Below are 24761 nucleotides of genomic sequence, written 5' to 3'. Positions count from 1 at the left end.
AAGGTTAAAAAAAAGGACAGTCCCAAAACAGCACAATGTCCTACTCTTAAAACTCTACTTCTACAAATAAATACATAAAAATAAATTGGAAAATAAGGTTTTACACATTTTTCACAAGGTAAAATTCTATTCATGAGCTATGAGAATCCATACGATATTTTCTAGAATAAAATAAATCCACAGGAAAAACATTTTTCTTCAGAAAGGTTAAAATGAGTTTTTTCTCTAGTACGGCAATTTTCTACTCAGCACTGAAGGATTGTTAATAGACCATCAGTTCTGAGATTCCCACAGAGAGAGCACACTTTGGAGTCAAGAAAGCTCGGAAGCTTTTGGCACCAAGACTGCTCCTTTAATGTGGCTCTACTTGAGTCCTCAGCAGCTCCAGTACATGGAAAGTGCCCTGAAGCCTTGAAAGCTGGTCAGTGGTCATTCCCATTAGCACAATATAACTCTAATAAAGGTTACTGCAACAGTGATCTAATGGTGATCATTATATTTCTATCTGCAGCCCCAGCTTCAGTATGCAATGACACCTTCAAAACATTTTGGATTACAGAAGCAGAAATCTGTCCAGCTTGTATCCAAAAAATAAAAACATTTTTGAAAAAAATGAAAACATTTATTTTGGCATATTTTCATATATATTTTAACATTGCCAGCATAGGTATCAAGACAGAAACAATACTGCAATGTAGTTCTAAATATGAAAAGACAACAGCAGACAATTTTTCAATTTCCAAATGTTCCAGTCATACTGTACATTTTGTGATCATTTTCCAGTTTTCATAACACTTAATCAATGTGATCTACAGTCAAAGCCACATTAGTGGTGTGCTTTATGCTTAGAATTATGCATGTTACACCAGAGATGGTTCAATCTGAAAAAAAAAACAGCAGATTACAAGATGATCAAAGCTAAAAGACTAAAATGTAAAACCACTAGAACATAAGACAAATTTTGGCCTTAACAAGAGGCTACATCCCTGAAGTTTCACATAAATGGCCCATTACACATGTGCAAATATTTTTTTCGTAATATTCAGGTGTTCCTTACAGTATTTTATAATGATGATTCCAAAAGTCTTAAGACTTTACATACTTCCTTGCAGTAGTGCAACTGACGGAATATTTATTTGCATTTAAATGTGGTTCATCTGAGTCTATCTACAATTCCTCTCAGATGCAAAGATGCCTCTAATATTCAGCAGCATCAACAAAAGAAACAGACTTTCCTTACTTTGGCATTTCTGTCTCTAATTTGTATTTTTCAACTTCTGCCTACCTCTTGTAAATCCTATAACAAGCCACGTCTACTTCAAGTACAGAAATTAAATGTTTTTACAAACATAGTTTCATTACACAAATGCTCAGTCTCACACATGAACACCATACTGATAAAAAAAATCGACTGTTGCTCCTTATTCATAAATACACAGCAGTCACTGCTAAGGGAAATGATATTACACAGGTATACTGACAAAGACTACTCCTCCTTTGAGTTTTCATCTTTATCTGACAAGTCTTCTTTCTTGTCCAGTTCAAAGTTCTGCAAAAGGGTAGAAGAAAAGGAACCAGTGAGACAAAAATCAGAAAAAAAAAAAAGGAAAAACATTACTATATTTGCATTTCTTTGTTAGAGTAAACAAATTTTCCAAGAGGAAATTTTCAGTTTGCAGTGAGTTAAAATGTAGCAACTGAAAATGCTTATAGCGCTGGTAACTCGTAACTTACTTAAACATGCAACAATGAGAATGAAGAGGACAAAGCACTGTCAAGTGAGGAAGAAACCATGTGCTGCCCTCCTGCGAACAACCTTCTCATGTCTATGCCACACTAAACCAGTTAATATTTTTTTTCTAGGGATATTGATTTTAAGCATTCAGTTTTGCTTTCTTTGCAATTGCACCAATTTAAATCAAGAATGTGAAGGACTTTTACGATTAATCATAATATAAATCTCATTTCAGTGTAGAAAAACTAGAAAATAAGTACAAATACAGAAAGGATTGCAATACTAAGTCAGGCAAAGCATGCGGTTTTATGGTACAAAATATGTAAACAGAAACAAGTTATTAGTTTATTGGGAAGCCTGACTAGGCAATGTCCATTTTCAGAAGAGATTGATAGAATAGCTTCAATTAAAACAGTACAAGCCAAATTAATCAACTGCAGTTATAAAATAAAACATACAGATAATAACTATAATAAAGGTAAGAAATAAGTGACTGGAAACCAGGGCGGAGTAAATGCACTTTAAAATCCTTTTAAAATCCACAAGTAAATTTCAGGTATGCTTTTAATATCCACAAGTAATTTCAGGTACACAAGAATAAAACTTTTGCCCAGAGTGCTTCCTCAGGACTATAAAAGTACTTACAACAACTAGTGAATGGTTTAAATAGTGTAAAAAAGTCACATGCACAAATCAGTTGATAGTTAAAATTAAAGGAACAGTATGTGTATAATAAGTGTATGAAGCTTAAAAGCTTGTAAAAACATATAAACCGAATATAAAAATGTGTATAAAACTTGCATAAAGTTTATAAAGAGGCAGCTGAAATACATATGAAATATACATATATTGCTACAACAAATGTATTTACACAGACTTGTGCTTGGTTATGAGTATAGGTTTAAGAGGGGGCAATACAATTAAGCCCTGGTATAGTATGAGCCTTAAAATCTCAAACTCCAGTTCAGTTCTACTCTGCCAGTTCTGAGAACAATATTTTCACCTCTTATGTTTTCATACACAACTTCTAAAATCAGGAATTTAAAACTGTGGGTAGATCCCTTTCCCAGCTTATGTTTGCTTAAGGCATTGATAACTACTTCTCTATTAATCTCGGAGAGATGACTGCATGTGCGGTCTTTTAAGCCTCTGTTTTCTTTTACGTATATAACAGGAAATGCAGTGACTGCATGTTGCTAGATATACCAGGTTCCAGGTGTTACAATTATCATAGGCTCTAATTTCAAAATCTGTGGCTGTTAATGTGTAACCATTTTCCTAGTGTCAGTGCACTTACAGAATACACAATTACAATATTTGTGTATTTTTTTCTTGAGTTGGATTGTTCTTTATAGCATAATATACTTTTTAGGTTCCTGTGTCTTATGTGAAAACAGGGGCTGCGAAGTAATACAATTATCAAGTGATGGAACATCCGTAGTATGTGCCAATATTTACGGATTATATTTTCAGTGGCTAAGGAGTTCCTATTATAAATCAAGGTGCATCTAAGTTTTGTTTTAGTGGTAGAGGGGTATTGTGTTTGGTGTGCCTGTCAATTTGGTTGCAGAAAATAGGTGCACAGCAACTGTAGTGCTTTTCTTTTTGATGTCTTCACATATCTTCTGGACTTCTTGCTTGTTGTAACCTCTAAAGGCCAAGTCTTCAGCACCAACCATCATCTGTTCTAACATATTTTTGTCTTGAGTATTTAATCTAGCTATTCTCAAGAACCGGTTATTTTCTACATTCTTGAAAATGAAATGAGGAGGCATGCTGTTTTTATGTAAAGTGTTGTTACATTTAACAGGTTTCTTGTATAAACAAGTGTTAAGAATACCATTATCATCTTTAATGACGGAAATATCTAAAAAGTCAATGTTTGAGGAAGAGAAAAGTACAGTTTTGTACCTACCATAAATGTAGATGTTCGAGGATTCCATTGCTGCAGTCCTGACTATTGGGTATAGTCCGCGTCCCAGTCGGCCCGAATACCAGAGTATAAGGCTGACGTCGGTCATGGCGCCTTAGACTGACGTCAGTACGTCAGGGTACTAATGCGCATGACCGACGTCATTTCCTCAGTCTTTTCTTGCCCCAGATGTCAGAAGACCCAAAAAGACAAGTCCCAAAAAACCTGCACCAAAAAACATGTACAATATATACAACAATATATACAAAAATATAAGCATGTAAACTCACCTACACAACCACCCCTAAACACAGAGGGAAGGAGGGAGGGTAAATTGGACTGCAGCAATGGAATCCTCGAACATCTACATTTATGGTAGGTACAAAACTGTACTATGTTCTTCGTCTTCCATTGCTGCAGTCCTGACTATTGGGTAGAATCCCAAAGCAGAGGAAAGGGAGGCTGGCAAATTATAAGGAAGTAGGAGCTGATAACATGCCTTGCAAAACAGCAGTGGCAAAACCAGCCCTAGATTTAGAGTAGATAGGAAGATGATAATGCTTAGAGAAAGTATGCACTGAACTCCAAGTAGCTGCTTCCAAAATATCCTTAGTTGCCACCCCTTAGAAATGCTGTTGAAGTGGCAGTAGCCCTAGTGGAATGAGGCCTAATCCCAGCTGGAATCTCCTTGCCATGATGGGAATAACAAAATGCAATGCAAAAGCCAATCCACGGAAATAGTTTGTTTTGACACAGGCTTGCCCTGTGAACTCAAGGCAAAAGAAACAAACAACTGCTGAGACTGCCTAAAATCCTTAGTCCTGCTTAAATAATATCTCAATTGCCTGTGCACATCTAAAGTGTGCAAAATCTTTTCCCCTTTATTTTGGGGATCTGCATAAAAAGTAGGCAAATGAATAGTTTGGTTTAAAGCCACACTAGAAACCACCTTAGGCATAAAGGAAGGATTAGTACGTAATGATACCCTATCCTTATGGAAAATCAAAAAGGGCTCTACTGCCATAAGGGCCTGCAACTCAGACACCCTTCTTGCAGAAGTAATGGCCAACAGAAAAGCAGTCTTCCATGACAAGTATTTCAACTCAGCAGTAGCCGCAGGCTCAAAAGGTTGTAGAGTAAGTTTTTCCAACACAAAATTGAGATCCCAAGCAGGAGTAGGAGCTCTAATGGGGGTCTTATATTCTTTGCCCTCTAAGAAACTGCTTGAACAAAGGATGCGAAAACAAAGGTGGGTCACAATCATAATGAGCTGAAATTGCTGCAGCATGAATCTTAATGGAAGAGAAGGACAAACCTTTGTCCAATAACTCAGTAAGATATTGAAGAGCCACACTCAAATTAGGCTCAGAAATCTCCAAATTCTTTGCTGTATTCCAAAATAAAAATCTCTTCCATTTGTCTGCGTACACCTTCCTTGTACTAGGTCTTCTAGCTTCCATAATCACATTTAAAACTTGTTGAGGAAGTTGAGACCTGCTGTGCTTCAAGAGAGAATATGCCAGGCTGTTAGATGAAGAGAGTGAAGCTTGACATTGAGCAGATGACCATCCTTCTGAGATAACAGATGAGGAATCAGAGGTAAAGGCCATGGAGGCTTCCTTACCAGACTCCGTAGTAGTGGATACCAGTGTTGCCGAGGCCAATCTGGAGCTATCAAAATCATCCTTGGCCTGTCTTGTCTGACCTTTAATAATACCTTTGGAAGAAGAGGCAGAGGTGGAAAGGCATAGACATGAAGGTTTTTCCAACTGAAAGACAGAGCATCCACTTTCCAAGCTGTGTGATGAAACCCCTTTGTGCAATATTTTGGCAGCTGGTGGTTTAGTGGAGAAGCGAACAGATCTATGTCTGGAGTTCCCCATGACACTGTCAATTTCTGAAATACATGAAGATCCAGTTTCCACTCGTGGGGATCCATGATTTGTCTGCTTAACACATCTGCTAAGGAGTTCTATGCTCCTGGCAGAAACCTTGCCTGAAGAGTTAGTTGCAGGCTTAACGCAGTCTCCCATAAAATCATTGCTTGCCTGCATAGAGGATAAGAATGTGTTCCCCCTTGCTTGTTGATGTACCACATGACAGTTGTGTTGTCTGTTAGAATCAACACCTGCCCTGGAAGAAGTAACTCCTTGAAAGCCATCAATGCAAACTGGACTGCTAACATCTCCTTCATGTTGATATGTAGATGCTGTAGTCTGGCAGGCCACTTGTCTTGTATCCACTTTCCATTTAGATGAGCTCCCAAGCAGTGTCCGAGGCATCTGTCGTTAAAATCTGACTCGCCTCTGGCCGGGTCACAGAGAGTCCCTTGTTTAGGTGACATTCCTGAGCCCACCACAAGAATTCCTTTTGAAGGCAAGGTATTATTTGAATGACAGTGTCCAAATCCTGGCAGTGCTGTGTCCATACATTTTTGAGATACCATTGCAGCTTCCTCATATGCAGTTTGGCATTGGGAAGCACCAGAATACAAGATGCCATGAACCCTAATGCTTGAAGGACTGTCCTTGCAGTCAGCACGGACTGATGAGATAGTTGATGGAAGTAAAGTGACAGACTCTTTTGTTTGTCCGGGGTTAAAAGGCCATCTGGGCTGCTGTATTCAGTCTCACACCCAGAAAGCACATGTCTTGAGAGGGTACTAGACTGGACTTTATTTCGTTCACAGAATACCCCAGGCATCTTAGCACTGCTATGACATATTCCAGATGCTGTAGAAGGTCTTCCTTTTCTTGAGCCAGAATCAGGCAGTCGTCCAAGTAAGGATAGATTTGAATGCCTTGAAGCCTGAAGTAAGCTATCACTGGAGCCAGAACCTTTGTGAATACTCTGGGCGCAGTAGATAAGCCAAAGGGCAATGCAGAGAACTGATAATGAAAATCTCCAGTTCGAAACCGCAGATACTTTCTGCAACCTAGCCTTATAGGCACATGAAGGTAAGCTTCCTTGAGATCTAAAGTTACCGTCCAGTGATCTTTGCCCAGCAGAGGTAACAGTTGTTGTAACGTCAACATCTTGAACTTGGGAATGTCCAGATAAGTGTTGAGGATAGATAAATCCAAAATTGGTCTCCACGTGTTCCCCTTCTTTGGTACTAGGAACAGGCGAGAATAAAATCCGAAGCCCCTTTCTGATACTGGGACTGGCTGAATGGCCCCTATCTGGAGTAACTGAGAAACTTGCTTGTGAGCCTCTTTTCTTTGTGGAGGAGGAACATCTGGCATGCCTTTGAAAGGGGCATTGTGTGGAAATAAAATCTGTAACCGTGATGAATGATATCCAGCACCCATCTGTCTTGAGTGATTAAATCCCAATTTTCTTTGAAAAGAGACAGTCTTCCTCCCAAAGGAGCTGCCAGACGAGAATCCACTGGCAGCTGAAAAGGCAGGTCATTGGGTCTGCTTACGAAAGGACTGACCCCTGCCCTCACCAGAAGTCTGAGCAGGTGAACTCTCTGATCTAGGCCTAAACGAACCTTGAGCCCTGCCCCTACCACGTCTAGACCTACCCCTAGACTGGGAACCATAAGCAGGATATGTCCACCCCTTAGCAGGCCAATTTCTACTAAACTTGGAGGCTGCACCTGCAAAAATCTTTAACAGTCTGCATAGACTTAGCTTTGTCCTCCATTTTCTTTAAAACTGCTTCCACAGGCGGTCCAAACAACACATCAGACTGTAAAGGAGCATCCAAAATCCTGGTCTTAACATGCTCAGCTAAATTCTGATCCTTCAACCAGGCATGTCTGCGAAGAACAGAACTAGTAGCAGCCACCCTCGAGGAGGCCTGAACAGCATCAAAACCACACTGCAAAGAATGCTTACCCACTTGTTCAGACACATGAACCAAATCCAGCAATTCTTTACACTCAATACCTTCCGCCAAAGCATCCACCTTAGATTTCAATTGTGAAAGGAGATAATTCTGATATTTTAGCATGTGAAACTGACAATTCAACGCCCTCATGGCTAGAGTGGAAGAAGTATACACTTTCTTACCCCACCTATCCAAAGCCCTTGCCTCTTTATCAGAGGGTACAGGATTTTTAACCACAGAAGCTTTAACACCTTTAGGCCCCTGAGAAACAGTTTCTGGGTCCGCCCTAGGACTCTTAAACAAATACTTATGAGCTTCGGGCACCCTATAATACCTATCAGGCTTAACAGGAGCAGGAGGCAAGGAGTCAGGGTTCAGGGAAGCCTCTGCAAAAGCATCCTCCACCACATTCAACACAGGAGGAATAGCTAAGGGCCTATGCTGGGGTAAAAACAAGAATTCCCTAAGCCTTTTCCTGGAATCAGAGTAATCCTGACCTTCCCATTTAAAGTGCTCCCTCATGGAGTGAAGAGTCTCTGAAAATGAAAAATCCTCAGGAGGAGAAGCTGTAGGAGTGGAATCATCCACATCAGAATCAGAATAAGTAGGAAACTCTTGTAAGTCTTCCACAGAAGACTCTGAAGCCTGTGAACACTGTTCAAAACTATCAAACTCCTGTTCCACCCTAGGCCTCTTATCAGGCGGGGCATAGAACCTCTAATCAGAGTAATCAAATCTTCTGCCATTTTAAGCATATGTTTCTTAGGCACAGAGCCGAAATGCTAGGAGAAGCCCCACAGAAGCTGAACTTGGCCTACCTCTAAAAGAAGCTTTGGCAACAGAAGGAGAGGCCCTAACTACCTTGGGAAGAGAGGGAAGAACAGTTACCTGAGAAGCCCCTCAGCCTGGCCTACCTCCTGAGAGGGCACATCCTGTAACAATAAAGTATCTGCCTGAGACTCCATGGAGACTCCTGGCAAAACCTCTGGCTCCACTGAGCCTACTAAAGAACCGCCGTCCGGGACTGCCGGTTCCTCACCCCTAGGCTTCACTGTTTTGTCCTTGCGCTTCTTGAGTGCAGCGGGCGGAGCATCCGTCGGCATATTATAATTGCAACGCTTTCCAAACACTAACCTAGCACAATCTAGCCTCCTCTTAATAGTGCGCTTGTTAAATCTAGCACAAGAGCGGCAACCAACAACGTCGTGCTCAGGCCCTAAACAAGGTATACACAATGTATGATAATCCCTATGCGGTATCTGCTTCCCACAAGAAATACAGTTATTCACTTTTTCTGACATCCGGTTAAATACTGAGGCAAGAAAAACCAAAATGTTCCCCAACGGGTTACTTAGCCAACTCTGTTTCGGTCTGAAACTCCGGTTTCGGAAAATCTCAGAACGCCAACCTGCACTCGCAAAATTGCTTCTGCATCGGACCATGCGGCAAAAAAGACTGAGGAAATGACGTCGGTCATGCGCATTAGTACCCTGACGTACTGACGTCAGTCTAAGGCGCCATGACCGACGTCAGCCTTATACTCTGGTATTCGGGCCGACTGGGACGCGGACTATACCCAATAGTCAGGACTGCAGCAATGGAAGACGAAGAACATCATTTCTTAAATTTAAAAAAAAATCACATGTATTAGATATATAATCATAAAACAAATCAGAGGTAGTTTCGTTCCTTTCGCAGCTGACAAAACAGGTCATCCGCAAATTGGTTGTAAAAAGAAATAAATTAAAAAACTACATTCTCATAAAATGGATTGTTAGCTGATAACATGTGCTCCTGTTCCCACATACATTTTACAATGTTGGCAAATGTGTTGGCTATAGGGATTGCCCACAGCAACTTCTGTGCTTGTTTGTGCGCAGCTATGGAATGAGGCACTTTTTTGAATGTTGCTCAATGACATGTAAGTGTGGGAAAACAGCCTACATTAAGCGCAATATGCAGGAATTCTGCACCATTCATTGCAGATCAATCGACTGGTGAAAATGCCCACTTTTCTGTTGCAGAAGTGGGGGTGTTCAGGAGTCCAGGGTCATGGTTGGGCTCCTTGTAAAGAACCATGAACCCAGGCTGAAGCAGAGCAGTTTCCAGGGCTCAGTGTGTAAGGTAGAGGCCTGGGACTGGTTGGCCTGGAAACTTGACAGTGTTACTGGTATGCACTGCAGAGGTAAGCAGTGCCGTCATCATTATGACTACGTGAAAATGAGAAAGAGCGGAACCTTGGACACCTGGGCCAAGAAGCAAGAGATTGGAATGCAATAAAGTATGCAAGCATGTTTTCCACCGTGTTACCAAAATGCAAGCTGAATGTCTGCAAAACTGGTATGCATAATGGTGTACTTCTCTTCCAACAGCTGCAGCTGAGAGGGCTCGCAATGTCTAGTCCCATGCCGGGTGCCTGGCCAGGTTGCACCACGAGTGTGGTAAGTACAGATTTATTATTCTAATTGTAGTGCAATAGGCAAGAAAGAGTAAATCATTTACTGCAATAAAGTATACACAAGAAAAACTGCAGTGCAATAAATGGGCACATACAGCTGTAGTGCAATAAATGGGCAATTAGAGTTGAAGTGCAATAAATAAACAATAACAACTGCAGTTCAACAAACAATAAATACCAATAACAGTAAGCAAAATGGTGTACAGCAGGATTGTGTTGTCATAACCATTACAGTAGAGCTGTATGCATTGACTGTCTATGGCAAGGTTGCTGCAGTTAAGTGTAACACTAATACCCGTAGAATGCAAAACTAATGGCTGCAAACATATTGCTCAACTCATAGTACTGTCCAAGGCTGTCTCTAGGCCAGTATCAGTCACGTAATGCTCTCTGTTCCGCCTACTTCAGGTAATAAAGGTATATGGGTGGGGTACCCCACTCCACGTGCAGAGATTGTGTGTGGACTTCACAGACATTTCAAGGCAATACCAATAAAACATGTTCACCACCATTGTTGAGTCCAAAATAAAGCTGTTTTAATACATACAGTATGTTGTATTCCAAGCATGTGTGTTCTACTGTCAGTGGGGTCAACTATAACACTGTAACAGTTGGAGAATGCAAAAAGAATGTCCTATAACATGTATGGTTAAATCCATAGTATGGGTCAAGGTTTTCTGCAGGCCATTATCAGCCACACAATGCTCTAATTTTCCCCCACACCAGGAACAAAAGGTATATGGGTGAGGTGGCCCATGTTATGAGCAGATATTATGTGTGGACTATACAGAATTTTAAAATCAATACCAATAAAGTGTTCACTAGCATTGTTGACAAAGTATTTCTAGCATGGCTGTATTCCTTGTATGTCTGTACTATGTTATTGCTGTCAATTATTACATTATTTGCACATGTCCCCCTGCAGTCACAGCTACTGGGTTCTATTCCCATGCCTGCCAACTAAGCCATGACAGCTGTCTAGTTTATGTACTGTACATACATATGCATCTCAAGTGTCACAATTTATCACACTGTACTTAAAACTGCATAATTTGTCTGTCACTAGATTATTAGAGAAAGACTACCTGGAATGCAATGAATTACCAAATCTACTTACAGAACATATTGGTAGTTATACAAATCCACATTATGTGAAACTGTTCTGTGTAGTTGTGCACCTGCATTTGTCATTGCTTGGCCCATACTTACCCATGCTAACAGCTTGAGAGGTATGCACATGCGACATCAGCCATATGAGAATTGTAGTCACTGTACCAAATACTGACACTACACACCTGTAGAGTATATATTATCAGTGGTTTCAGGGATATAATCTGCAATGTCTCTAATGGAATGTTTTTCTCTCTCTCCCCACCCCTTTTCTTCATTTATTTATTATTATGTATTATTATGATTTAATATTAACATAATATAACTACATTTTAGAAAATGTGGTTGATTATTGTTGTGTGTTATTATGATTCAGTACTAACATATTTTGTTAAACTAACTGTTTCATTGGCCGTATGCTTTAACTCTTACTGACATGCTGTTACCATACTGATTGGTTTGTTATTTAATGTTGTGTTAAACATAATGTACATGAATTATATATTTGGATTAATTAACATGATGTTCCATTCTGTTAATACTAAAAAGAAGTTATGCACTCACCATAATGTTCCGTGTGAGTTGTTCATCTCGCCTTCATTCTTACAAATGGGTTCAGAGCCGATCCCTCCACTCAGTCGGCCGCTTTCACAAGCTAGAGGTTTTCGAGTAGCTCGAGGGCAAGTCCCTATCCCATGATGCTCTCTGCCTCACCTCAGATCTAGTTTGTTGATTTCAATATATACAACATAAGTTAACATGAGTGTAACTCCAGCCAGAGTAAGAAATCCTATACAAAGACCCACCAGACCTCAAATCTCTTACTCGTTCAAGAAGCCTGGAGGGGGTAGGCGGGAGGGAATGTAAGAACGAAGGCGAAATGAACAACTCACATGGAACGTTATGGTGAGTACATAACGTCTTTATGTGAAGTTGTTCAATCTCGCCATTCATTCTTACAAATGGATAGCGTCCCAAGCACCATTTATCCTGGGTGGCTCATGGGAGTATATTCCTGAGGACAGTGGAATTGAAGGAAGCCCTGTCCCTGGAGGCCTTATCTATTTTGTAATGCGTAATGAAGGTATGTGGTTTTGACCTAGTGGCAGCTGCACATATTGTGTCTAATGGCAGTCTAGCCATGTAAGCTGAAGAAGTAGAAACAGCCCTTGTGGAGTGCACCTTCACTTCATGTTCTAGCGGTTGATTCACGGAAGAATATGTGAATTTTATACAATCTGTTAACCATTTGGAAAGAGTGACTTTTGCCACCGGTTGCCCTTTCTTGGTATCTGAATGAGAGACAAAAAGTTGTTCTGATTTTCTAAATTCTTTAGTTCTATCTAAATAAAATCTGAGTTGTCTGTGTACATCAAGTTTATGCAACATATACTCCAACTTGTTGAAGTGGTTACTGAAGAAAGTTGGAAGTTCAATTGTTTGATTCAAATTAGCCTCTGAACATACCTTTGGAAGGAAGGATGGATTAGACTGGAGCGACACGCTGTCAGGGTGAAAAATCAAGTATGGGGTTTAACAGATAAAACCTGTAGTTCAGACACCCTGCATGCTAATGTAATGGCCACCAAGAATTTTAGTTGGCAGGAAGAAGCAGGATCAAATGGAGGAAGAATAATCCTAGATAGAACAAAATTTAGGTTCCAAAGAGTGAAATGTTGTCTAACTGATGGTCTAAGATGTATGGTTCCTTTTAAGAAGGCTCTACATAACCTGTGAGACATAAGATTTGAGCCTACCGATCAGAGGTGAAAATTAGAAATTGCAGCCAATTGAACATGTATGGTAGCTGCCACAGCACCTTCATTAAAAAGTTTAGTCAAAAACTCTAATATGTTAGCAAGTGGAGCGATATATGGATCAATATTATTTTGAGAAGCCCACAAAGCGAATCTCGTCCACTTGCTGACATACAACTTTCTGAATGAGGCCTTGTGGGATGATACAAGGATATGCTGTGCTTCCGAGGAAAGGTTGAGGGACCTGGCTATGTTGGAAATCGGAACAGCCAAGCTATCAATTTAAGGGAGTGAAGAGAAGGATGGAGAGCTCCTGATGAATGTGTCAGCAGATCTAAAACTGGGTCCTGAATCCAAGGTTCCTCCAATTGGTAGAGTCGAAGGAAATGGAACCAGATCTGTCGAGGCCAATAAGGGGCTATCAGAATTACAGTCCATGCCAGGACTTTGGCTTACTGCAGAAATTTTGGAATTAGGGGAATTGGTAGAAATGCATAAAGAAGTCCCAGGGGCCAAACGTGGATGAGAGAGTCCCTTGTATTTTCCCCTAGTGGGGGATTCAAGGCAAAGTAGCTTCTGCATTTGGCATTCATGGGTGATGAAACAGGTTGCAGCAAGGTTTGCCCCATCTGCGGAAAATCCTTTCTGCTACCTCGTTATTGAGGGACCACTCGTGCTGTAAAAGAATAGCTCTGCTTAGTTTGTCCACGATCACGTTGGCTTTCCCCGGGATGTGCATTGTTATCAGAAAGCGCCTGGCGGATACAGCCCACTATCAAGACTCTTAGGGCCTCTCGACATAGGGGAGAAGACTTGGTTCCCCCTTGTTTGTTGATGTACCAGACTACTGACATGTTGTCGGTCCGAATTGCAATCGTTCCCAGAGGAAGAGAATCCTGGAAGTACTGCAATGCCAAAAGTACTGCTCTCATCTCCAGAACACTGATGTGCAATTGTGACGGTCTCTGACCAGGTGCCTTGGGCTGTTCTTCCCTGAAAAAGCCCTCCCCACCTATCAGAGAAGCGTCTGTGGTCACGGTGGCTGATGGCGGAGGAAGAACAAATGGGTGACCTACTGTTACATGGTGGCTGGTCAACCACCACTGTAGATCCTTTTTTATGAATCTGTAATGATCATCAAGAATGACATCGGAAGCTGTTGGTAAAACCATTGGGTGAAGAGTAACCATTGAAGTATTCTCACGTGCATGCGCCCTAGAGGAACTGCTATGAGAGTTGCTGCCATAGTACCTAGCAGTTTTAAAACTTGAGAGGCTGGTACTTTGTTTTGTGCCAGAATGTCTGATGCCTGTTGCCGAAGTGTGACTATTCTTTCCAAGGGCAGTTTTACCATAGCGGTGGTGGTGTCTACATCTGCTCCGATAAAAAAAATACACCGCGATGGTGACAATGCAGACTTGTCGAAATTTATAGTAATTTCTAACTGGGAACACAGTTTTAGAGAGGTCCCTGGATTTAACTAGTTGATGCCTGGTGGTGGTGGTGAGGAGTTAGTCGTCCACGTACGGAAACACTTGGAATCCTAGATGCCTCAGGGTTTGACATAGCTCTGATGAAGCCAAGATTGTATGCAAGGCGAAAACGTTACCAAATAAATTAGCGTTCAGGACTTTTCCATGCATTTGGTAAACACTCTGGGGGCTGTTGTGAGACCAAAGGGCAGTGCTCGGAACTGATAATGACTGGCTCCCAGGTGATCTCTGGATGGTCTAGCCATTTTGATATGGTAGTACGCATCCTTGAGATCTATAGAGCACATTCAGTCATCCGTTCCAAGAAACAGAATAATCGACTGAAGCGTGACCATCTAGAACTTCTCTTTCTTTACAAAAGTGCTGGGTTTGTTGAGGTCCAAGATGGACCTCCAGTCCCCTGTTTTCTTTGGAACTAAAAAGAATTTTGAGTAGGTTCTGGATCCTATCTGGTCTGCCGGGACTGGCTGGGTGACTTTTTTCTAGCAATCTTTGAATTTCAGTGGTTGCTTTATCTCTGAGACTGGGTGGAATGTCCATGACTTTCTTTCATACGGGGGGGTGGTTCTGTGAAAGGAATGACATATCCTCTAGATATAATGCTTTGTACCCAAGAGTCTTTTGTAATTTTTTGCCAGGCGTCTGGATACAAAGACAAGTGTCCCCCGACTGCCTCCAGAGTAGGACAGTCTGGCCTCCTTTCAGGAGCGCTGGTAGGGCTTCCCAAAGAATTGATCCCTGTTGCCCTGATTTTGCGGACCCCCTCTGCCACCTGGGCAGCATCTTCCATTATTGATCCCTCCTCTGCGCCTGGAGGGGGATTCATTATGTGTGTTCTGAAAGGCTCCTTGGGACTCGCTGAACCACATTTTTCCTCCCTTTTGCCCTTTGGGGTAAGGTCTAGCAGGGGTGGAAAAACAGGTTCCTACGGCAGATAGAGTCTTTCTGTCTTGTTAACATCTAGTGAGGGTCTCCTTGACTTTATGCCGAAAAGGGACGAGCCATCAAACGGGTTATTAATAAAGGAAGACTTGAAGGCTTCTGCAAAGGAGCATAAGTGCATCCAGGAATGTCTCCAAAGAGCTATTCCTGAACCTGCTGCCCGGTTCGTACCATCAGCTGCATAAGAAATGAGACGCATGGACGAGTTAACTAGAGAGTTAAGGGTATTGAGTTGGGATGTCACCTTATCATAGGTAGGTACTAGGCTATTGGCCCTAGGGCCTATACAAGCTTAGCCAAAAATGTACCCTGGCTTTTGCCACCCAAGAAAATTATTTTCCTGTGCCCCTGTCAAGCAGAACCACAGAAGTGATCCCAGGGGTGACTTTCTTATTACCCATCCAATCATCAAGATTTATCTTGAAGAGTGCTAATGAGGAGCTCTGTTTGACATACATAGGTAGTCTGTTCCAGAGTATGGAAGTCTCTGGGACAGGAATCTATCCCTCAGGCATGTTATGTTTACTGTGGTGACAAGGTTTAGGTTCCTAGAGCGTGCAGCTCAGAGGGATTGGGATTTCTTTAAGTGGAGCATGTCCAACAGCTCTGGGTTTGACATAGCTCTGATGAAGCCAAGATTGTATGCAAGGCGAAAACGTTACCAAATAAATTAGCGTTCAGGACTTTTACATCTTGGTTGGCGTAGCAGCTTTATTACTGCCTTTGTAGCTGGAGCAAGGTTTCTGTGGTTTTTTTGTTTGTTACCCAGTTTGTTTCATTTTTCGTTGTTTGCATAGCTTTGTATGTTAGGCAGAGTTCGCCTCTGAGTAGGTGATATGTGACGGAGTAAAGCTGGAGTTTTTTGAGACGGTCTGCGTAGGGCATCTGTTTGAGGCTAGTAATCCTCTTTGTGAGGTATTTTTGTGGCCTTTCCAGTTGTTGTAGATGTCTTGTGAGGTACATACCAAAAGGGGCATTGTACTCTATAATGGGTCTAGTGAGTGATGAGTAGAGGGGAACAATGACCTCTTTTTTTCTGGATGAGAAACCTTTTGTGATGAGGTGTGGCACGTAGAAGGATTTCCTGACCACTTTGGCGATGTGATTATCAAAGGAGAGACTACTGTCCACCTGTGTCCCAAGGTCTCATCACACTTTCGGTGTTAAGTAGACTACCACCTATGTGGTAGCTCATGGGTACAGAATGTTTACCAAAGGGGATGACAATGCACTTTTTGGCATTGAGCTTGAGACCATGTCTTTGACACCAGGCATCTGTCTCAGTGAGGCCCTTTTGTAGGATGTCCACATCTTTAGGAGTTTCAATTATGGCTCCTAGTTTGCAGTCATCTGCGAATTTAGTTAGCCAAAGACCTTCTGTGTTAGCCTGTACTTCAGAGAAGTAGATACCAAACCGGAGAGGGCCCAGAACTGAACCCTGTGGTACTCCACTTTTCACTGGTCTGAAGTCTGATTTGGAGTCTGCTACTTTCACAGTGTGGGTTCTTTCAGTAAGCCAGTTGGCAACCCATCTTGTGACATAGGGATTTATACCTAGTTTATAAGTTTATCTATAATTCCAGAGTGGGGGATGGTGTTGAACGCCTTGGCGAGATATAGATAAGATGTGTGAACCACCTTACCCTCATCCATGGCCTTGGTGACTACTTCAAAGAAGTCTATCAGGTTTAGGAGACATGATCTGCCTTTTACAAACCCAAACGGTGTGGGGTCCAGGGTTTGGAGATGTCCAATGTCTTTGTTTAGGAGTTCCATGATGATACATTCAATGGCCTTGCAGACGAGGCTCGTCAGGCTAATGGGGTGGTAGTTCTCAGGGTCTGTTGTGGCCCCCCCTTTGTGGAGTGGGATAACTGCCACGGTGCGCCATTCAATGGGCACAAAGCCTGAGGTGAGTCTATGATTTAACATGGTACTTAGGTGGGATGCCAGTTCATTCTGTAGTTCATGTAGAAGGCAGCCTGGGATGTTGTCAGGTCCCATGGATGATGTGTTCTTGGCTTTGGAGAATGAAGTTTTTACCTGTGCAGCCGTGATTACAGGAACTTTGCATTCTTCCGGTATAAAGATGGGCCCTTTAGGGGGTGAGAGGGGGTAAAGTTAGCACTGAACCTATCTGCCAGGATGTTGGCAATATCAGTTGGTTCTGTATATTTAGTGTCATTGTGCTGTAACTCAGAGCAGATCTGAGTGTTGCCATTGAGATTTTTAACATAGCTATAGAATGCTTTGTGGGTATCTTTAGAATCAGTTGCAATTTTGTTTTCATAACTAGCTTTGTTGGATTTTATGAGGGATCTTAGCTTCTTACTGAGGCTGACCAGGGAGGTCCTCCAATCGTGGGATTTTTTTGCAACAGTTTCTTCTGTTGTAGAGTTTGTTTATGCCAGAAGACCACCAGATTGGCTTCCTTTTTTTGGAGGATAGCATCTTGGTTCTGTTAGGGATAGCACGATCCATGCACTTGTGTAAGTGCTTATAAAGTGCATTTCTGTAGGATTCAGCAGTCGTACCTCTATTGTCTATCTGCATGGGTGTCATGAAGTTTGCCACTTCTGTCTTAAGAAGCGTGAAGTTGGCTTTGGAGAAATTTTTTACAGTTGTTTTCCTAATGGGGGTGGGAGCGGGATGTGGATGTCTAGGGTGATTAGCTTGTGGTTGGATCTGACCAACGAAGAGCTGACCTCTGGTGTGGAACACCAGTCACCCATGTTGGTGATGACCAAGTCTAAGATAATGCTGCCTCTGGTGGGGGTGTGGATAAGTTGATCCAAAGTATTGGAATTGACGATTTTCAGAAAACGTTGAGCAAGAGAGTTGGTAAACGAGTAGTTTTCCCAGTTAATGGTAGGGTAGTTGAAATCACCCATTATTAGAGTGTTGGGTTGTACCTTAATATTTTCCAGTGTATCAAGAAAAGAGGAGTGGGAATCCTGGGGCATGGTGGGGGGTCTGTAGCAAGCTACAATCTGGATTGCGGTTTTGCCCAGAGTTAGTTGAACTTGGATAATCTTGGATGCATTACGCTGAGCAACTAGCTTGGAGGTGTGGATATCCTTAATGAATATGGACACGCCTCCACCTTTAGTGTTTCGGTCCAGGTTTGGTGGCCAAAAGGTGTGGTATGAATTATATCCTGGTAATGCAGGGGTGCTCTCTTTAGCTTTGAACCAGGTCTCTGTCACTGCACAGATGTCAATGTTCTCCATTTTAAGGAGTGAGTGCATTTTGAGGTTTAGACTTCTAGCAATGTGTAGCATTACCCTCAGATTTTGCTTGCTTGTGCCTGTTACAGAGGTGAATTTGTCATTTGAACCTTGCCTAAAAAAGGCACTATAGGGGTGACAAGAGCCTTTGCCAGTATCCGGAATCCCAAGGGCGACAAGTGCAGGCCATCTCTGGCAAAGCAGGGTGGTCTGTCGATCATATCATCCCAGGCAGACAGATACTGGATTCCCTTAGAATGACACCAGAAGCTTAGCCAATTGTTAAAGTCAATCATTTTGTCCTTGTACTGTGGTGTCATTCTGGGTGATGGCAGGATGCTACTCAGGGCTAGGGTCATACCGGCCTGGGCTACAAGATCAGAGAGCTCCTCCATGTCTCTTTTCATGGAAAACCAGGAACACCCTCAACTGCAGTACTCTCTAGAGTATCTCCAAGCTCTTTAAGGAGATCTGTCTGAATTCTGTAAAGTGTGTCACATAGTTGAGCAATTGCATAGCAAAAGTCGGTGAACTAAAAATGCGTTTCCCATACCTGTCCATAATTGTGGAATCTCTATTAGGAGGATGGACAGTAGAAGAGGTTTCAGACATCTTTTTCTTGGTAGTCACCGCCACAACCATGACATCAACCGGCACTTCTTTGGTAAGAAACATTTTGTCCTGCGGAGTGGTAAAACTTGTTGGGCCTCCGAGGGACAGGTTCCACAGTATCAGGGGACTCCGACGTTCTTTAAGCAACTAATTCCATTAATTCGTCGAAGGGTGGAGTCACCCAGGATGTGGGGGCTGAGACCCAAAGGCCTTTAGAAGCACCGACTCATCATCAGTAGGGTTAACGTACTGCCAGTCACCCCTCTGTCTTAGGATCTCTAGGATATCAGCGAAAGAGATATCCTCAGAGGGGGACCGTGGGGACCCTTCTGACTCCTCTAAGTCAGTGTCTGATGCAACAGACTCCTGTGGGGAGTCTAAATGCCTCCTCTTGCAAAGCTTCTTCCTGGGAACCTCATCAGTGGGGGCTTCTGGTTAAGTCTCGGTAGAACATGGGTCACCCGATGGGGTTAGCTGAGGCTCTGGGTCTCTATGCTTTAAGGGGACCTGTGATGTAGAGGTAGAACGCGGCACTTTTGGGGATGAGTAAGTAGGCCCTGATGAAATGGGTGTCTTTGGAGACATAACTCTCCTCATGGCATCGAAGTAGTCTGAGTCGATGGAGCCAATGGCACTGGAACAGGCCTCGACTCCGAGGGTTCCACGATCATCAGTTCTACCTCCTCTGGCTCTGAAGGCCTGGCTCGGCTTGAAGGAGGAGCAGACACAGTAGGCAAGGACGTCTACGGCTCCAAGACCAGTTGGGCCGGAGTCGACAACAATTTGGCTAATGCCGTGTTCTGGAGGAGCACCACTCAGTCCACATCCACATTAGAGAGGCTCCCTGAAGAATGAGTTGAAGGGATGGATGAAGCCACCAATTGTAAAATTGGTGAGTTGAAAACTTTGGAGACTGGCTCCGAAAAGCATGCTCGGTTCCGAGGTCTGTGGAAGCAGCGACCGCACCTTCTCAGCTAATTTCTTAGCAGAAGACTTCAGCTCCAAAGAAGCTTTCGAAGACTTACATCCCTTGGAATTTTGAAGTCTGGTCAGCCTTATCAAGAGATTCCTGAAAATCAGGATTCAACAAACGTCTAACCACTGGCTTTCTCCTACATTCTAACAAGACCCTGCTGCTGAACGAGTGACAAATGGAGCAGTCCTCCTGAAGATGAACTGCATCCAGACAGTATACACAACTCGCATGTAAATCAGTAATGGACATTTTTTTGTCTGCACTTAGGGCATTTCTTAAACCCTGACATCTGTCTCTTTCTCCTTATGATCAGCCATAATGTAATGGTGACAGAAATAACTACATATATATATATATATGTGTATATATATATATATATGTGTATATATATATATATATATATATATATATATATATATATATATATACATACATATATATATATATATATATATATATATATATACACATATTTATTTAACTGCCTAGACAAAACACACTGGCTAGGCTAACACTGCACACTAGGTTAACAATTAAACAGTTGAACAGCTGAAGAGTTAAAACAGCTATAACAACAACACTCAAAACCACACACGAAATTAACAGTTAGAATTAAACACTCTAAAGGGATTAGGGACTAACTATAAAATGGCCAATGAAAGGCCTAAGAGCAGCACTCTATAAACAAACTTTTTCTCAGAGAAAATAAATCAAAGAAAGCGACTAAGTACTAGTCTATGGTTAAACTAAGAAAAATACACTCTTCCTGTAATATTCTAATAGGAATATATTGAATAAACCCAGAAAAGAAGAATATCATGGCCCTTGCTCCACTCTCGACCTCCAATCTGTTGCAGCAGCAAACTAGATCTCGGATGAGTCAGAGAGCATCATGGGATAGGGACTTGGCCTCAAGCTACTCAAAAACCTCGAAGCTGTGAAAGTGACCGACTCGGAGCTGAGGGATTGGCTCCGAACCCATTTTTAGGAATGAACGGTGAGATTGAACAACTTAACATCAATGGTTTGGTTATTACTAACCACAACTTACTGCTCTACCTTATTTACCACAGCATGCCAAGGTAGGCCAGTTACAGCTGATCCCCCTACCTTGCCTTAACTGGCCACGGTACCAGGTCCCAGCACGTCTCGGACCCAGACCAGTGGTGTCCCCACTGCTGCCCCTGCACTACCTGCTATGTTGGGTATTACTGCCCCATGGGATGGGGCTGGGCCCCCCTCTGGGAGCAGTACTGGAGGGTGAGTGGTCACCCATGTTGAGCTGTCGGTCTTGGTGTACAGGTTTATTCTTCTGTGGGTTTGGCCACCACCTGCGCCGGACTGAGGGCATGATGGCTGAGTTGGTGGGGAAGTCCCACCACAGTGCTCAGCCTCCACCACTGCTACCCTCAGGGCAGTGAAGGAGCAGTGCCAACAGTCCCATGGGTGGGGATAGGAGTCATGCTGCAGCTTTCTGGATGCACATGGGAACTTAGATTCCACAACATCCTCCCTATCCAAGGTGTTCAACCCCCCCCTCATGTGTCACATACCACTCCTGTGTGCTGCTTTGTCTGTCTGCAAATGCATCCTCACCTACCCAACTTACCTCCTCCACACGTAGCTATGTCCCTTCCCAAACATTCCACTCACACCTTAAAAGAAATGGGCACCTGCCCCCTCCCCCAAAAAAACAACAACAAAAAAAAAAAAAAAAACAACAAAAAAAAAAAACACCTCATACATAGCTCTCCATTTCACCCATGTGGACACATGTAGTTTGGCCTATTCTGCGTGACAATGCAGTTATGTTGTCCTTGCCCCTCTCTCTGGGGGTGAGAGTTCAATTCCACGTACAAATTCTGTCAAAGTGCACAGTTGTTGCTCTACAAAAAAATGGACCAATATCCTTTTCCTTCCTACACCCTTCCTGAACACCCCCGCCTGCTTGCATCCCATTTCACCACTTTCCTATCTCCCCATTTTTCTTTTCTTTATATTTTTTTAGCACGATGCTTCTCGGTGCACCCAGTTGCACAGCTTATCTAAGCTCAGCTATATTGATTGTGTGTGTCTTTAAAATTCTAATACACATTTACAAAATATAAACTTGTCCCATGTTTTGAACCAGAGACCATCACACCTGCAGACCACTGCATTAACCTGCCATGCCATGCAACTCTTAATTAAAACAGGTGCTTTACAAAAAAAACATTGTAATTGCCAGTTACAGTCATTAAGCATGTTTCAGTGGAGCTGCACACACTTGAATAAAAAGTAATGAAAAAATCTGAGTGTATCTGGGACTCTGGTGCAATAGTACACCACTAGAAACCAAAGACATAATAATGGATGTAAGTGAGGCCTCTGATAGCAGGTAAATGTGCCTTTTTATCAGTAACATGTAGAAAGACACCTGCTAAGGCATTAATGGCAAAATACATGTGCAACAGGGCTGCTGGTGCAGAAATACATCCATATAAAAAGCCTTGCACATACTGATGGATGTAGAACATGATTGGCACAGCCTGTATGTGTCCACATATATCTTGCAAAGGGTCTATATTATATTCTCAAAAGCAGACAATGTCGAATCTGACACTGTTGGCACGAGAATATCGAACGCTCAGAATCTCAAGCGTGTAAATGGAAATCTCCGTAAGGGGAGATTTCCATTTACTGCAATGTAGTGTGGTCTCGGAGTTGGTATATTTAGGTAGCAGGGGTGTGGGGGGGTGCAGGAGGGTTTACCCCCTGCTTAAACCTGTTAGGGTACTTTTTTCATTTTGTCTTTTTACAATGTCGACGTTTGAAGACATCGACCATATGGTGTCGACCATACGTTGTTCGATGTTTTCAACCGTAGATCTTATAATATAGACCCCTTGAAAATACATCTGCTGCAGCACTGACATAGTAGCTCAGTCTGTTAAATGCCTCATAAACAGTACATTTTGCCACACACAGTCTTGGATTCAAATCCAGTGGTGTGTAGCACTGAATTTTCAGTATTGTGAAGCTAGCAATTAATGACCAAGTCATGCACCTTTTATCCACACAATGCATTGCACATGAATTGACTGCTTTTAATTGATGGAAGTCACAGGCCTGCAGGTAGGAACACACTTCATGTATCAGTATAGCAAAACTATATGTGCATAAATTGTCACGTCATGCAGTAATATGAATTCACAGAGAAAGTCAACTCAGAGTGCACCACACAATCCTTTCAAAGTTGCAGTGCAGATTACGACAGCTGAACAATGAACATGCACATTTGAAGTCCCTGCTTGTAACAAGGACTGCCCTTATACAAGCTGCAAATTAATATCAGACTGTAATACATGACCTGGCAGTTGCCCAAATGGTGGACATAGTCACACACGTGTCTATACATCTTGCTCAAGGAAACACCAAACATGTTGCCTAGTACAGTCTTATTGATACAGTTACCTAACATGCCTTAAACACATGCCTTCACTGGACTGCAGTGGGTACCCTCACTCTGGCCCTAGCTCTACAAGGCTGACACGGCTCACACAGTTACTCCTACAACTTGTTGTCCTCCAAAGTGTTCACACACTCTGCCTATGTCTATTACATGCAGCAGCAGCAGCCTGTAGCACACACATCTCTATGTTAAGGTTTCTGCTGCAGACCTACCCTCTCTGACAATGTAGTCTCCTCACCACCAGCAATGTCCAGCATAACATATCAGAAAGGGGCCCTAATCTACATGTAGGGCTTATATATTCTCCAGTGGCTGCATGTCATTGGCTGATGACAGTGCAATTAGCATTTCAGACCCACAGACTGGTTTACAGGCAATCATCTACTAATGGGAAATATGTTTAAAAGGCAAGCAGCTGCTTATGGGTAATCATTCTGTATGACGCTTACCTCACACACAGCACGCCTTTGTAACAACTATACTATCACCACATTTCAACAGAGGAGCGCTGCACTCCATCAGGTAACTGTTTTTTTGTACAATAGGTTGCAGATGGGTGAACAGACTTACAGAGAATAGGGATTACAGCATTAAGCCTGTCTTAGACCAGTGATAATGACATGCCATTGATCCCCTGCTGTCCTACACCTTCACAGGATGTACAAAACATCAAGGGTGCATTGTTTTTTGTCGTTGTGGCAAACTGGTCTCAATGGACTGTCCCTTTATAGTGCTTGTAATAGCACACTGCTATTCATGTGGCATTGTTCGTATGACATATTATCGAGGGGCTGCCCGTAGGGGACACACCACAGTAGACTCAAGTGGTGGGTGTATGATAATACAGCAGTAGCTGTCATGACACACATTGGAATACCTGACTATTGCTACTATCTCAGTTGTAGCCACACACTTAGTTTGTATTCACACTGTGGAGTATGACGTGTGATCAAGCAGTGGACAGTGCCAGCCATTTTGGCCTTGCTGTATCTGTACATAGTGTATGTCCACATATGTGATCCTTTAATGGGTTTCCCTTTTATTGTCTTTCAGGAATTACATACTGTAGATGCCATGCACCCGTTTCAGATGTGAAGAATGAAATTATACTGGAAGGACTAAGGCAATATCACAACCTACTGTCCAGGGGGAGACAAAGCAGGGAACAGTGGGCTGCAATGTGGGCAGACATAGTCAGTGATGTGAACAGCATGGGCCAGTAGGGCAGGACATATAAGCAGGTTCAGCACA

At 42.5% G+C, this 24761-nt stretch overlaps 1 protein-coding gene across 1 annotated transcript in view; it reads right to left on the bottom strand.

Moving 5' to 3' along the window:
- Positions 1–600: 600 nt before the first annotated feature.
- The window catches only part of LOC122815814 (rab-like protein 2A), a gene marked incomplete in the record, with an annotated part of 1114697 nt that continues 1090536 nt past the window's right edge, over positions 601–24761 (bottom strand). The window contains 1 exon segment of the mRNA XM_044088616.1: positions 601–1549. Coding sequence (XP_043944551.1) covers positions 1487–1549 — 63 coding nt within the window.

The sequence above is a fragment of the Protopterus annectens genome, chromosome 11.part0 (assembly GCF_019279795.1).
Source record: "Protopterus annectens isolate FY-2018-M chromosome 11.part0, PAN1.0, whole genome shotgun sequence".
NCBI classification, from domain to species: domain Eukaryota; kingdom Metazoa; phylum Chordata; order Ceratodontiformes; family Protopteridae; genus Protopterus; species Protopterus annectens.
This window is presented reverse-complemented; position numbering and strand designations above follow the sequence as displayed.